At 46.5% G+C, this 13,767-nt stretch overlaps 1 protein-coding gene across 4 annotated transcripts in view; it reads left to right on the top strand.

Moving 5' to 3' along the window:
• CCNA1 (cyclin A1) overlaps window positions 1-13,505 on the top strand; it is a 41,719-nt gene extending 28,214 nt beyond the window's left edge. For 2 of the 4 annotated variants that reach the window (XM_075050564.1, XM_075050563.1), the window contains 12 exons: window positions 3,138-3,202; window positions 3,668-3,794; window positions 5,065-5,263; window positions 5,578-5,743; window positions 6,759-6,901; window positions 8,118-8,364; window positions 8,595-8,716; window positions 9,434-9,657; window positions 10,283-10,487; window positions 11,996-12,109; window positions 12,777-12,910; window positions 13,245-13,505. In XM_075050564.1, coding sequence (XP_074906665.1) covers window positions 6,776-6,901; window positions 8,118-8,364; window positions 8,595-8,716; window positions 9,434-9,657; window positions 10,283-10,487; window positions 11,996-12,109; window positions 12,777-12,910; window positions 13,245-13,296 — 1,224 coding nt within the window. In that variant the 5' untranslated portion in view covers window positions 3,138-3,202; window positions 3,668-3,794; window positions 5,065-5,263; window positions 5,578-5,743; window positions 6,759-6,775 and the 3' untranslated portion in view covers window positions 13,297-13,505. The remainder of the gene's footprint in view (window positions 1-3,137; window positions 3,203-3,667; window positions 3,795-5,064; window positions 5,264-5,577; window positions 5,744-6,758; window positions 6,902-8,117; window positions 8,365-8,594; window positions 8,717-9,433; window positions 9,658-10,282; window positions 10,488-11,995; window positions 12,110-12,776; window positions 12,911-13,244) is intronic. The other 2 variants (XM_075050565.1, XM_075050562.1) reach the window with 2 other exon arrangements.
• Window positions 13,506-13,767: the final 262 nt, after the last annotated feature.

Genomic DNA, 13,767 nt, shown 5'->3' with positions numbered 1-13,767 from the left:
ATATGCATAGAGAAAACATAATTTTGCACAATGTAAAATTGTATGTGTGTGGCGGTTTGACTGTTTTCTTTTTTATAACTGAAGGGTTTAGTGCATGAAACCTAGTGAAACTTGCTTAATGGAGAACACTGGCAAAGTTACAAGAGCCAACTTAATCACTAAATGATTCTGAAAGGCAAATATCAAGTATTTTCTAGAGATGCCTAAGGAATACTGATGCATTACAAATTAAACTTATGTAGACATCATTCGCAGAAGTGTCACAGAGGGGAAATGTAGATTTTAAAGTACATCAGGTATGCATAAGCAACAGTTTAAAGAATACATCCATTGGAAAAAGCTACCTTCTTTTATATTCTGTAAATTACAAGTTAATATTACACAGAGTCAGCTGACGAGCATACATGTAGCCCTATTTAAATTATACCAATTAACACTAGATAATCAGTACAACCTGCACCATTAAGTTTAGATTAAGCGTTAGGAGAAAAAAAAAAAAAGAAATAGGTTATAAACATTCCAATATAGTTTCCATCTTCTAGGACTCAGAACATAGTCATTTTTCAAAAACTTTCCTGAAATATTTTAGAAAAGCAATTTAGTGTTTTGAAACTGTGATTTAAACACAGTGTTTCTTCCTTTTTATCTCTGCCCTCTTTTTTGCCTGTGAAAGCAACAGAATAAATTATACCTCTGGTTTTCTTCTGTTTTCTCCTGGACAAGTGTAGCTTTGCAAAAGCTAAGGACATTTGGAAAAGTTACGGAATGGCAAAAGGAGAAACACAATACGATGAAAGGAAACCAGACAGCAGATATTACGAATTTGATTGCATCCTGACAACCTCTTTCAGTTATGGCCTCTTTTTGAGTTTCTGGAGGGTGCTGAACAAGCACAATTCTTACTCTCAGACCATTTCATCCATGCCTAGGAATACAGGCTCAGAAAACCTCTGAGTATTAGGTTCTCTTATCTGTCAAAACAGGGAGTCCACGTGTCCACTGCCAATGGGGACTGGTCCCTGGCCATGCTAACCTTTGGATTATGCTCACAAACTGTTGAAAAGCACAATCTGCCATGAGCCTGAACTTCAGCAGGGACCATGTCAGAGCTGTACTAACAACCATATGGTATAGATGACTGAACTGCAGGGTAGTGTACATTTTCTGGCCCTTTTTAATGCACTATCATCAGCCAAGCAATGCAGACTGTGTCTGTGACTGCCTGCGCTGCCAGCAACACATGATCCTGTCTGTTAGGTGGTTGGGTGCACAGAGCTTTTTCTCATTGGGCTACAGAGTTGTCCAAACTCGCCGTTCACTGTGGGCTTTCATGCAGAGGAATATTAGGTAAGCTTGGACTTGAGTTCTGGTTTGGGCCTGTGCTAAATATCCAGTACAGGTAGAGAAAGCCAAAGCGATCTCTCTAATATATGGTGAGAGTTGGTGGCTCAACCAAGGCTGTGTCTTGGTCTTGTTTGTATGCCTTGGCCAACAATTCCTGAGCCCTGGACCCATGTCTTAATTGTTGGCCATTCTTCTGATTTTGGTAGTTCAGAAAAGCACTGAAACCCAAGATAAAATCTATGTATTCGTAAATAACTTGGAATTAATTTACTGGTATGATAATCAAAGCAAACTGCAGGCAGGGGACTATTCACAACCCTAGGAATCATAGCCATATGAAAGAAGAGGGCTCAGGTTCTCCACTGCTTTGCTGCTGTAAGACCATACAACAAGGTCCTGATGGGACCTTGCAGATCACTGAGTCCAGGCACTGCTCTTGCTGTCAAGGAGATTTCATAATCCTTTTTAGAAACTTTCTGAACTCAGAGACTGCTCCCACAGCACATTTTCCAGGGTATTATGCAGCCGTGCATTAAATTTGCTATGCAGTGGAACCTTCAGGGTTGCTCTGCAATAAGCTGACCTCAGAAGAGTCTGTGGCACATGCGGACCTGCTGTGTGATTGCTCGGTACACTGGTCTGAAAAAACTTCCCCAATATTGAATGTGACCTGGCCAAGGTCATAATAACTCTGTGTTTAACCTGCCTGAATGGGTTTTCCTATATGAATATTGTGTTGTAATTCAGTATGAAACTTAGAGAAATGAGGCTGGGAAGTTGCAAGTCTTAACGTTAACCGCTCCACATCTTATACTTACACATATTTGTAAGACAATGGATGTTTTATTACTAGTGAATACACTACTTCCAGGGTGCAGGCCAAATAGCTATTTAGGCCAAGCTGAAAACCTGGGGATTAAAACACACCAGGGACCAAAACACACTTCAAAGGGAGAAGAGAGAAGGGGACAGCTGACGGTGGTCTGATTTTTGGATAGCAGGAGCTGCTGGGAGCTTCTGAAGCAGCTGTGTCCTTCTCAAGCTCGTGAGAGGAAGAAATATGCAGGAAAAATATCTTAGGTCAAAATACGCTATGATTTCCTTTCAAAAGGCAGTTTTGCCCCTGTACGCTTACAACCAGAGCAGGAGTGAATCATGTGGTTTCAAGCCACAGAGACAAAGGATGCTCCCTGTACAGGCGACGGGACCAAGATCCTGGGAGGGGGATGATGTGGTGGTGGTAGCTTGAAAACTCTGAATTGCATGAGAAAGGAAAAAAGGGAGTGTGCTTCGTCTCTCCAGCTCCCAGGCACAGTGCCAAGCACCTGCATTTGTATAGACAACATTTCTCTCTTCTGTAAACAAATCTTGCAAAAAGATTGATATAGTAAAATATACTCTTCAGGTATTTCTATTGGGAAATTTACAAATAAAATCCAGCTCTTCAATCTCTACAGAAGCCCTCTGTGGCGCTTCTGGGAGGCCTGATGTTGGGGCAGAACTGGAGGCCAGGCAGAGTCACTGCCCGTGCCCAGATCATGACCTGAAGCCCGTGCAGAGCTCGCTCTGTAAAAGCTGGGGCTTACCAGTGGTCCACGGAGAGGAAAGCAGGAGCCTGCGCCTGCTCCCACGGCACTGAAGAAGGGAAGTCCCTTGAACTGAAAAAGGTGCCAAATGTGGAAATTTCAACATTCAAAGCAAAAACTGCAAAAAGGAGAAAGAGCTCAGGAGCTCGGAAAGAGTCATGGGGCAGAGACGAGTCCTAACCAGCCCTTTAATCCTGTCTTTTCCAGAGCCCCCGAGGAAGCACCCTCGCCAAGTCAGGAATCACTCTGACTTCTCTGTCTTCCGAGAAATCGTAAGTAAGACAGTAATTATTGCAAGAAGCCCTAAGGAGTCCACTCAGGAAGGCCCCAGTTTCCTCTCAAGCACTCATAGGAAAGCTCAGAAGTAAATGATTAATGGCCCAAAGCTTTATTTGATCTGCTGCTACAATTAGGTAGTGGCTGGCAAAGCTCACTGGCCTCCCTCAGGTACTAATCCATATTGGGCTGTTTCAAAGAGCTCCTGAGACACTGGAGCTTAGATAACCTCATTAAAAGCTATTTGAGAGGTGTTTCAGTTACATTAATGTACTATATGACTATCAAGGACATCCATATGCTGCTCATATACAAAAATATGAATAAGTCATCTGTTGGGTAGCTGAGGTTCCTCAGTTATGTCTAAATGGTGTATGGATATGATGGGTATTTGGATATAAAGGATATTCACTGACTGAAGACTAATTTAGTAAGTAACTTCCATCCATGTATTTGGCTAGGAGTGACACGCGATTTCTGTATGAACGTGAGTTACGTGTTAGACCTGGAACTACCAAGTTCTGACATTCCTCATGACAAATACCACATGGAGAGACTGAGCAGCTACAAAAATAGGTTTGGGCAGAGGTAAGGTTATTCTTATAAGCTACAGGCAGTTTTCACAAACAGCATTTACCTATCTGAAAATACGTACTTGCATAATGTTTCATCTATCTCCGTATCACACCCAGATGTTTTTTACTGAAAATAAAAAAATCCAGCTCTGGCACTGCCAAAGGAAGATCCCTTGCAAGAACAGCTGGTATTTTCAGTGTTGACAAAGAATAAGGTAACATTTTAAAAATTATGAAAAATTAAACAGCACTTCAAATTCAGGCATGGAGCACTAGGTCTATAAAGACAAGGGATGCCACCACCCCCACTGCCTTCCTGATGCTGGTACCACAGTCTCGTCATTTCTTTTGTGCTGGAACTACAGTTCATGGAGCTGTCTAGAAACCCAGCTGGGACAACTGACCCCACCGCTAACAACGCTGTGCCAGTGTTGTGGCTGCGTTACTTTCCAGGCGGACTAGGTCCGTGGTTTGTCTCACAAGCGCACAAATCCTTGCGGCAGCAGCAGTGAGTGGCTGGGAGCAGGCCAGACCACGCTGAATGGAAACGGGCTTGCAACCGGGGCGTCAGGGACATAAACGTCTTCGGGGATCTGAGCCCTAGAACCATCGCCTCATTGATGTCCCGAGGGAATGAGTTTCCAAAGTCATTCCCTCATTTTTTATATTTTAACCTTTTACTCCTGAATATATGACCTCCATTCTTCTCAGATGAGATTTTGAAACTAGCAACCCATACGGATTTACGGTCAGAAGAGGAGTGCCAGCCACTTAAAATACAATTAGAGCCTGAAATCAGAGTCCTGATACTCCTGAATTAGAAAAAACATTGCTAAATAGTAATTTGAAGTGAAAGCAAATTTCTTCTTTGAGGGAAAAATCCAATTTTTTCTTCCTTTATTGCTAAGTAGCATGAGACTGGGCTTTTTTTCACTCATAAAATATATAAATTTCAAAAGCCTTTTGTTTAAAAAATGTTATTAAAACTGAAATTTTTAATTAATGTGTGGAATAGTCACACATTTAAATATGATTTTGACTAACATCCACCTTCTTAGACTGTTGTAGATTCTACATGTATCATAGCACAGGATTTTTTCCGTATTTTTTAGTAATGCCATCAAAACAACAGGATAAAGAGTATTTAAAGTTCCACTTAAGCTGGTATTTCATTTCAAAGGCTGGCAGCTAGAATGATTTTTTCCAGAAATTAAGACTTTGCATGATAATATTTAAAGAAGTGTCCCGAACTGAAGTCTTCCTTGTGCAAACCTGGGGTTTAGAGATGAAAGTGAAAGAAAGAGAAGAACAGGGAAGTACAGCGTAAACCTTCTGTCCCCCTGACCTGCATTTGCCCACGCCTGTAGCTGTGACAGCTCCACTATGGTAACTGCCTGCTTACAACCTTGCTGCTGCAAGGACATGGAGCTCTTTCCATCGCAAAGGAAAAGTAGTGTTACGTGGCCAATGGATCAAACACAGGTAATGTTTTTCACCTTGAGATATTCCACTTACCTCCTATAGTAAATTCACTGGAGAGGTGGCGGGGGGGGTGGGGGTGGGGGCTCAATTAAAAAATAAATATAAGAAAAGTGGGAAGAAAAAATATGGACCTTAATACAACCTGGATGACAAGAACTGCAAAACTCAGTTCTGATATAAGACCCTGCTTGATGTATCCAAATTTTGGATCGTAGCCCCTACATTTCAATCACACTGGAGAGCATCTCAAGAAGTACCACAGCTGCCAAGGCACAGCCGTTTTTGACAGCGGTTTCTTTAACTTGCTCTTGCAGATCTGCTAAAAGGGAAATCCCCAAATTCCCCATGCTGTCTATTCTGGGGCATCACAAGCCCACAAGCCTGATACCTGAGCTAAACCTCATGCTGAGGTTCAACCTGTTACACCGCTTGCTCTTTTGTCTTCACTACGGACTTTTAGAGGGCTCGTGCGCCACACAGGTATATTTATTCTCGGTTGCTCGTGCTGGAGCAGCCACGAGCACGGTGGGTCACGCTCCGTCTGCGGTTCACTATAACCTCCTGACTCTTCTTCACGGAGCTGCGACCTGCCCCGCTGTCCCTCCTCCTGCATTTCTGCAGCCAGCGGCTGCGTCTGACCTCGCACTTGTGCCGCAGAAGCGCCCCGCTTTTCCAGAACATTCTTCCAGTTTGCCAAGATCATTTTTTAAATCGAATCTCGTCCCCCAGCAGAGTCGCAGCCCTTCCCAGCACCGCGGGCGGTAGCGCCCACGGATTTAGTAAAGCGTGCTGGCCGTGCTCCTTGCTGCGGGAATCTTGGATGGCACCGGACAAGCGGCCGCCCGAGTCCTCTCGGTTCTGCGGCGCAGACTCCATCCCAGCCTGGGTACCCCCGAGACCCTCCTCGTTCTGGTTTTCCCGTTACCAGAGCGGGAAGCCAAACCCTTCCGACCCCAGCGAAGCCGCCGACTCCCTCTCCCGCACCTCCTCGCCTTCTACCCCGGCCGCTCGCAAGGGGCGGCCGGGGCCGGGTCTGCCGGCCGGGCCCCCCCCGCCCGCCGCTCGGCGGGCGCTGCGCGGGGCGGTGCGTGTCCTCCGCGGGGGCGGCGCGGCCGGTCCCGTCCCCCGTCCCCCCCGTCCCCTCCCCGCCGGGGTCTCCATGACGACCCGGGGCCGCTTGGGTTGCCACGGCGAGGGCCAGGGCCAGGGCGGCGGCGGGGGTTGCGGCCCGGGCTTCCAACCGGCCGCGGCTAACAGCCACCGCCTCCGCCGGTCCCCGCCTATATAGGGGCGGGTGGGCCGGCAGCTGCCTCCGCGGGTCGGTGGCGAGCGGGGCCGGGCGGGGCTGCTCGGTCGGTCGCCTTTCTGTGGGACGGGGGGGCTTAACCGAGGCGTAGCCGGGTGTTTGGGGTGGTTTCTTCGGGTTGGTTTGTTTTTCCCCCCAACTTTATTTTGTTGATTTTTTTTTTTTTTTTTTTTACTTTTTCTCCGAAAGGTACCGACGTCTGGGCGATGCGCCGCACCGGTGAGAAGAGCCGGGCGGGCCGGCGGGAGCCCTGCCCCGCTGCCCCCCGCAGCGGCGGGCGGGCCGTGCTGGGGGTGCTGGCGGAGAACGGGCAGCGCCGGCCCGGCAGCCAGGTGAGCCCCCGGGGAGGGGAGGGGAGGGGAGGGGAGGGCGGCCGGGCGGGTCTCCTCTCCTCTCCTCTCCCCTCCCCGCCGCGGGGGGCCGCAGCCACCCCCGCCGGGCTCCCCGAGGGAGCTCCCGGCCGCCGGCCGGGCCCTGGGGCCGGCAGCCCGCCCGCCGCTGCTGGGGGGGGGAAAGGCCTGGGGTCGGCGGGGGAAGCGGTTGGGTCGGGCTCCGGTTAATGAGCGTGAGTCTCCTGAGAACCCCTGCTAGTGGCCGCTCAGCCCTCCTCTCCTCCTCCGCGCTCCCCACAGCAGAAATGCTGTGGACAAATAATCTGTCCTGGAAGTGAACGGGGGAGGCTCCGTGAGAATTTGTTTGGGCAGTTGCCCTCTAAAGCGCAGGGGGGCAGCTTAAGAAAATTCCGTTCGCCGGTGCTTACCCAAAGGTCCCACTGCCTTGTGGCTGGCCACGCTGCCGGCAGGGTGCCAGAGCCTTCCAGAAGCTAAAGTTCACAGCGGGGCGTCTGTCTGTGCTTCGGTTCCTTGGGCCCTCCTGGAGTCTGCTGGTGTGGCAGGGAAAATGTGATTGTGCTGATTTACAGGACCCAAAACAGCGGCTGTTACCGGTGCACAAACTCTTCTTGGTTGTGACTGTGTAAAGCCCCTAACTTGGTTGGTGGCATACTGACAGTAGGTGATGTGAAGGATTGCATCCCGGTCACACGTTGTAGCCCTAGGGGTTGTGATGCTTGAGCTGAAAACTTGAGCTGTAACATGGTGTAAAACCCCTTCTCGCAGGCGAAGTCCTTCATAAGTCTGTGACAGTGCCCGAGCGCTTCCTTTTGCAACTTTAACTTGCCGCGCTTTAAAGCAGCTGCTTCTTGCCGGAATGGAACGCGGAGCAGACCCTGCGCTTGCCAGCCCCACCAGAACCGAGCAGCACTCTCACCTCATCCTCCTTGGTGGTGGGCGCTGGAGACGAGGCTGCTCCCCTGGTTCCTGTCCTTTGCTACGCCTTGCTCTTTCTGTGAGGTGTCTGTTGGAGCAAGACAGTCAAAAGTGGTACTTCTGAGGCACCCCCTGCAGCTGGTGGTTTTTCCAGCAAACTTGTATGTTACTGGTGTCTGTTAGGCAAGGACAGTGATTTTCTTTTCCAAAACAAGTGATACTTACTGTTGTTTTCTTCCTGAGTTGCTCTCCCAGAGCATTACTGTGTGTTCTGTTTCAGCAGGGTGCTGCTGTTATCAGACGCTTCTCTGGCTCTGAAAACACCATCCCTTCATCTGGAAAAGATGAATTGCCCGACTGCACGGTCAATGCTGCATCAAAGCAAGGGTTTGCCATCTACGTAGATGAACCAGAACAGAAAGAAAACTACACCTGCCAAGTGGCTGAAGAGCTGGAGTCAAGCCTGTGTGAACTGGATACTAGTGCAATGACATCCAGTATTCGCCTGCTGCTGGATCTGAGTACAGGTAACTCCTGTTACTACTCGGATGGTATCTATAGCACAAGTACACGTAAGGTGGTTATGAATTGTATGCTGGTAAGCTAGTGAGTAGCTGATGTTACAGCAAGTAACACTTCAAGATAGCTTGGACTGTGTCTACGTGAGGCACAACACTTCTGTGCTAGAAATAGCAGGAGAAGGTGAAGAGGCTAATCGTGCAAATGTCGTGCTGCTTCCTCCTCTCCTACCTGTTAGGATCTCCTATGATAGTGGACACATCCTTCCAGTCCCAGCCTGAGGATCACGTGGGAGATGCCATAACTCTGACTGTGGGAGAGTATGCCGAAGACATTCATCGGTACCTCCGAGAGGCTGAAGTGAGTGGCTTGTAACAAGCTGATAGATATTCGTGGTCTCTGTGATGGGCTGCAATACTGCACAGATGTGTGGCTGCCCCAGGGTAACCCAAGGCTGCCGCTGAACTACAAAGGAGGGAAAGCAAGCAGTAAAAGCCATCTCTGGAGGCAGCATCTACACAGTGATGAGGTCCTTCAGGATTACTCTGTGTCCCTGAAATTCCCTGCCATTGGAGCATCTCTTGACTCTTTGGGATGAAGGATTCTCGCAGATGGGAGTTGAATGCTGCAAAAATACTAAAGCAGTTGGATGTGAAGCCACTGACAGCTCTCTTGCTATAGTAGTAGTTTTTCCTACCTTTCTGTATCACAGCAGTAAAGTGCAGTTTCCTGATAGGAAGAGGGTAAAAAAAAGTGATCTGTTTGTTTTCAGGTCCCTCTGAATGGCTCATATGTGCTTGATGGCAAAGGCTGTCCATAGTCTTGGAGGTCTTCTACTGTTCTGCTACTAACACAGTAGCTCCTAGCTCTTCAGCATAGAAATACTACTTTCTGGAGATGCTACTAGCTGCTAATTAATACTACTAGCACTATAACTGTACTTAGTAGTAATGAGTTATTAATAGTGGAACAACTCATGCTCCTTTTGGTAGAACTATAAAGAATGCTAATCAGCTCAGCCATTGATGGCTCTCTTCAGGGTGAGCATCCTGATTCTTCAACTCTCTCTCCATACAGGTGAGATTCAGGCCCAAGCCCCACTACATGAGGAAGCAACCAGATATAACAACAGGAATGCGTGCCATCTTGGTAGATTGGCTGGTGGAAGTAGGGGAAGAATATAAACTGCGGACGGAGACTTTGTACTTGGCGGTGAACTTCCTGGACAGGTTTCTTTCCTGCATGTCTGTTCTCAGAGGGAAGCTGCAGCTTGTAGGAACAGCAGCAATTCTTCTGGCTGCGTAAGTGTTCCCGAAATCTCGGTGAGCTAAAACTGTTTTTTGGACTGAGGTTTTTAGTTTAATTTGAAGGACTGAAGCTTGCAGTGGTAGGTGGCTTTTCATGATGTCTCAAGATTAGTGACTTTGCCTACTTTGGCACTAGCAAAATTAAATAGTTTGTGATGTGAGGAACTGTAGTGGGGAAAACTTGTAACCATAACAACAGGAGCAAAACCACTACTGTGTTAGGCTGCTAGCCTATAAGGCTGTAGTAGATTCACAGTTGCAGTCTGCAGTTAGCCTTGAACTGCTTTAAGTAGACAGGGTACCCAACACAGCCTGGGAGTGCATGGGTTTTTGTCTGGAGTGCATTGTATTCTTGAGACTCGCTCTCTGAGAGCTTGCTATTAACTTGCTATTGCAATGTGAGTATGTTTCTATCTAGACTGATGACTTGGAGTTCCTCTAAACATCTTTGCCCAAATTCGAAACTAAATTGTTACCTAGCCTGGAGGAGGGACTAAAATTAGAGCTCTGCACAAATCTTCGTAATGTCATGTGCTCATCCTGATATGGGTCCAGCAAAAAGCTTGCTTTTACCATAACTTTCAAGCTGGCAAATGTGGCTTCTATATTCCATTTTCAGGAAATATGAAGAGATCTACCCACCAGAAGTGGATGAGTTTGTGTATATAACAGATGATACCTACACAAAGAGGCAGCTGCTAAGAATGGAACACCTGCTTCTCAAAGTGTTGGCTTTTGACCTAACAGCCCCCACCATCAACCAGTTTCTCCTTCAGTATATTCAGAGGCATGGAGTCTGCATGAGGACAGAGAACTTTGCGAGGGTATGAATTATCCTCTTTCTAGGACTGGGGAGGGGGTAGAAGTGATCCTAAAAGCAGGACCACTTGTATTTCAGTAAGACAGGTGCTGCTACTATACTATGCTCTATCAGAAGATACTCTTTTTCTCATGCCAAGTTTTATGTAGGACTGCAACAGGGCTAAAACTGGATGTTTTGTAGCCTGTTACCTTCAGTAGGTGGCTTGTGTGCTGAGACTTCAGGATAAATATCTCATGGAAATCCTAAGTTTGGTCTGTCTGTCTGGTTGGGGATAATGCACTGATGAGGCAGCTAGGTGGTAGGAATCTGGCTGTTTTTTCAACAGTGCCTGCACAGCAAGTCTGCCCTGGGTGTGGTGGTACTACACATTGCTACAGGATGACACAGTCTGCGCCTGCATAGCTGCATAGGCAACCCCGCTTAGAAATGGGTTAACCCAAGCTTATAGCAAAACATCTGACCTGCCGCTTATCTGCAAAGGGTATAGGGTTGTACAGTGACGCTGCTCCAACAGAGCCCAAATTCTATTTCTTAGAGCTGTCCATTTATCCCTGATCTCCAAGTGAGGTCCACCTGTGTGAACAAGAGCCTTGGAGGATGGGAAAAGTGTGTCTTTGTTATTTTTACAAAGCATGAATTTTCTAAGTGTCTATCTGTAAAACTACATCAGAGCTGATGTTGTGGTTTAACCCCAGCCAGCACTTAAATACCACGCAACTGCTCGCTCACTTCCAGTGGGATGGGGAGGAGAATCAGGAGAAAAAGTAAACTTTGTGGGTTGAGATAAGAACAGTTTCATAACTAAAATATAATAATAACAGTAATAACATTAAAATATTATAATGATTGTAATGGAAAGGAATATAACAAAACGAGAGAGAAAGAAACCCAAGAAAAGTGGGGCACAATGCAATTGCTCACCACTGGCTGACTGGTGCCAGAGCAGTGATTCCCCCCTCCTGGCCAGCTCCCCCCCAGTTTATATACTGAGAGTGATGTTCTGTGGTATGAATCCTCTGCCTGCCGTGTCCCGCCTGCAGCCACCGCACTGTCTTTGTCCAAGTGCGGTTTGACTCCCTCTGAGCCAAAACTGAAAAATCCTTAACTTAGGATAAGTGCTACTTAGCAACAACTAAAACATCGGTGTGTTATCAACATTATTCTTACACTGAATTCAAAACACAGCACTATACCAGCTGCTAGGAAGAAAATTAACTCTATCCCAGCTGAAACTGGGACAGCTGATGATGGGACCAGAACTTCTGATTTTACAGTGTAGATTGTTTAGACTTTGACAAAGTGTGGTCTTTCTGTCCCCACTGAAACACGCTAAGGGTTCTTTTGTAAGCTCAACAGGACCAGAATGCTATTTCTGCCCACCAGACATGTAATTCCTGAGTTTTTTACATGAAACTGAGACCACTGATAATTTTCAGTGCTTGCTGTATTGGACTGATTTTACCAGCTAGGCTCATTCTGTCTGGAAAAACTTGTTGGTTTTTTGATCAGTATCTTGCAGAGCTGAGTCTCCTTGAAGCTGATCCTTTTCTGAAGTATCTTCCCTCACAAACTGCTGCAGCAGCCTACTGTCTAGCAAACTATACCGTGAACAGATCTTTCTGGGTAAGAACAACTGCATGTTAATGAGTAGCTCAAGCATTTTATGTTATCATTAAAACGAGGCTGAGAAAGCAGAAGGAGTAGCTTCAAAGTATGTTGTTATAAAGGCTGAAATCTTAGGACCCTGAGCTAATGGGACTACCTGATAAAAGAATGTTAAATCAACCTGAAATATCCTGCCTCATCTCTGAAATGGGAGGGACCTTGCTGTCTTGCTCACTTACATCAAGCCTGTACCTAAGGCCTTGTTAGTTTTTAATCTCCAAAACTTGCCCCCCAAATACAATTCAGGGGCTTTCTGGGAGGGAGGGGGGACCTGAATGTGTCCACTTGAGTGGAACGATTACACTGAGTGGCTGCTTTAACGCAAGCCTTGATAGGGCTCTCAGCTGTGTGTTGGAGGAACAGCTTTAGCAGAGAGCAGGATCCAGAAGAGATGTAATGGATGTCACATGCTTAGAGCAGAAGGAGCTTCTTGTCAGATCTCCTGGCACCAAGGAAGAGACCCAGAGTGAAACTGATGGCAGGATACACTTGAAAAGGATTCAAGCCTAAAGAACCTAGAGTGAGCACTGATGTCGTGAAAATGGTTTCTGCTTCTGTAGAAAGTGTATCTTCTAGATAAATGCTGCCTACAATAGAGTAACACTGGTTTTTCTCCTCTGACCAGCCGGAAACACTTGCTGCATTCACTGGGTATTCATTAAGTGAGATAGCACCTTGCGTGACTGATCTGCATAAAGCATGCCTTGATGCTCCCCATTGCCAACTGCAAGCGATTAAGGAGAAGTATAAGCGCTCAAAGTAAGTAACCAGGAAGCCAGTGTTCTGTAACTTCGTGGCTATAAGCACAGGATAACTCTGCTTTAGCAGCTTGGGCTACAGCTGCTGTAGCTGGCAAACTTCTCGTGGTGGTCAGCTTCTATTCCTGAAACGGAAGCCTCTGTCAGCCTCTTGAGGGGAAAACTTTTTGGACCAGAAAAGTAGTTCAGCTGTAGGTATACAGATGTACTGGATAACAATTCTTCTGTAATGTTGCAGGATTATTCTCTTCTTCCCCAGTGTGTTACACAAGAAGGTGACATCTTTAAATTTGTTAGCTAAACTAATATCTTTAGTGACTGTATTTCTATTCCAGGTACCTGCAGGTGTCTCTTCTGGAGCCCCCAGCAGTTCTTCCTCTACAATAGAAACTGTGGATCCTGGATTTAAAGATTACTTTGTCCCAGTCAGCAAAGCTGGTCAAACATTCCACAGAGCACTGCAGGTCATATGTCTGTAACCACAGAGATCAGAGTGGTTTTTAGCTACTCTTTTTTTAATTAGAGGCCTTTTTTAAAAAGGATATTAGAATATAGCTCTTAATATAGCTGACAGCACTTTTAATAAATGTCTTATTATACTGTTCCTCTGAATCTTCTGACTCCAGTTAATATCTGCAGCATCAGTGAGTGGAAAGGGTTGTGGTTTTTTACAAAATCATTGTGAGCAGGGCTTTTATGCTAGCTGGAGTGGATAAAGTGGCTTGAACCAATACAACCTGACATCTCCATAGACACAGGTGATTTGCTGCAGTATCTTACCTGTTTCTTTCTCTTCTATGAGACAAGATCATGTGACCATGAACAGAACCTATTTTCTACAACTTGTTTACCGTATCA

Source organism: Buteo buteo, chromosome 18, assembly GCF_964188355.1.
Source record: "Buteo buteo chromosome 18, bButBut1.hap1.1, whole genome shotgun sequence".
Classification (NCBI taxonomy): Eukaryota; Metazoa; Chordata; class Aves; order Accipitriformes; family Accipitridae; genus Buteo; species Buteo buteo.
The sequence above is the reverse complement of the archived record's forward strand: the minus strand, read 5'-3'. Positions and strand labels throughout refer to the sequence as shown.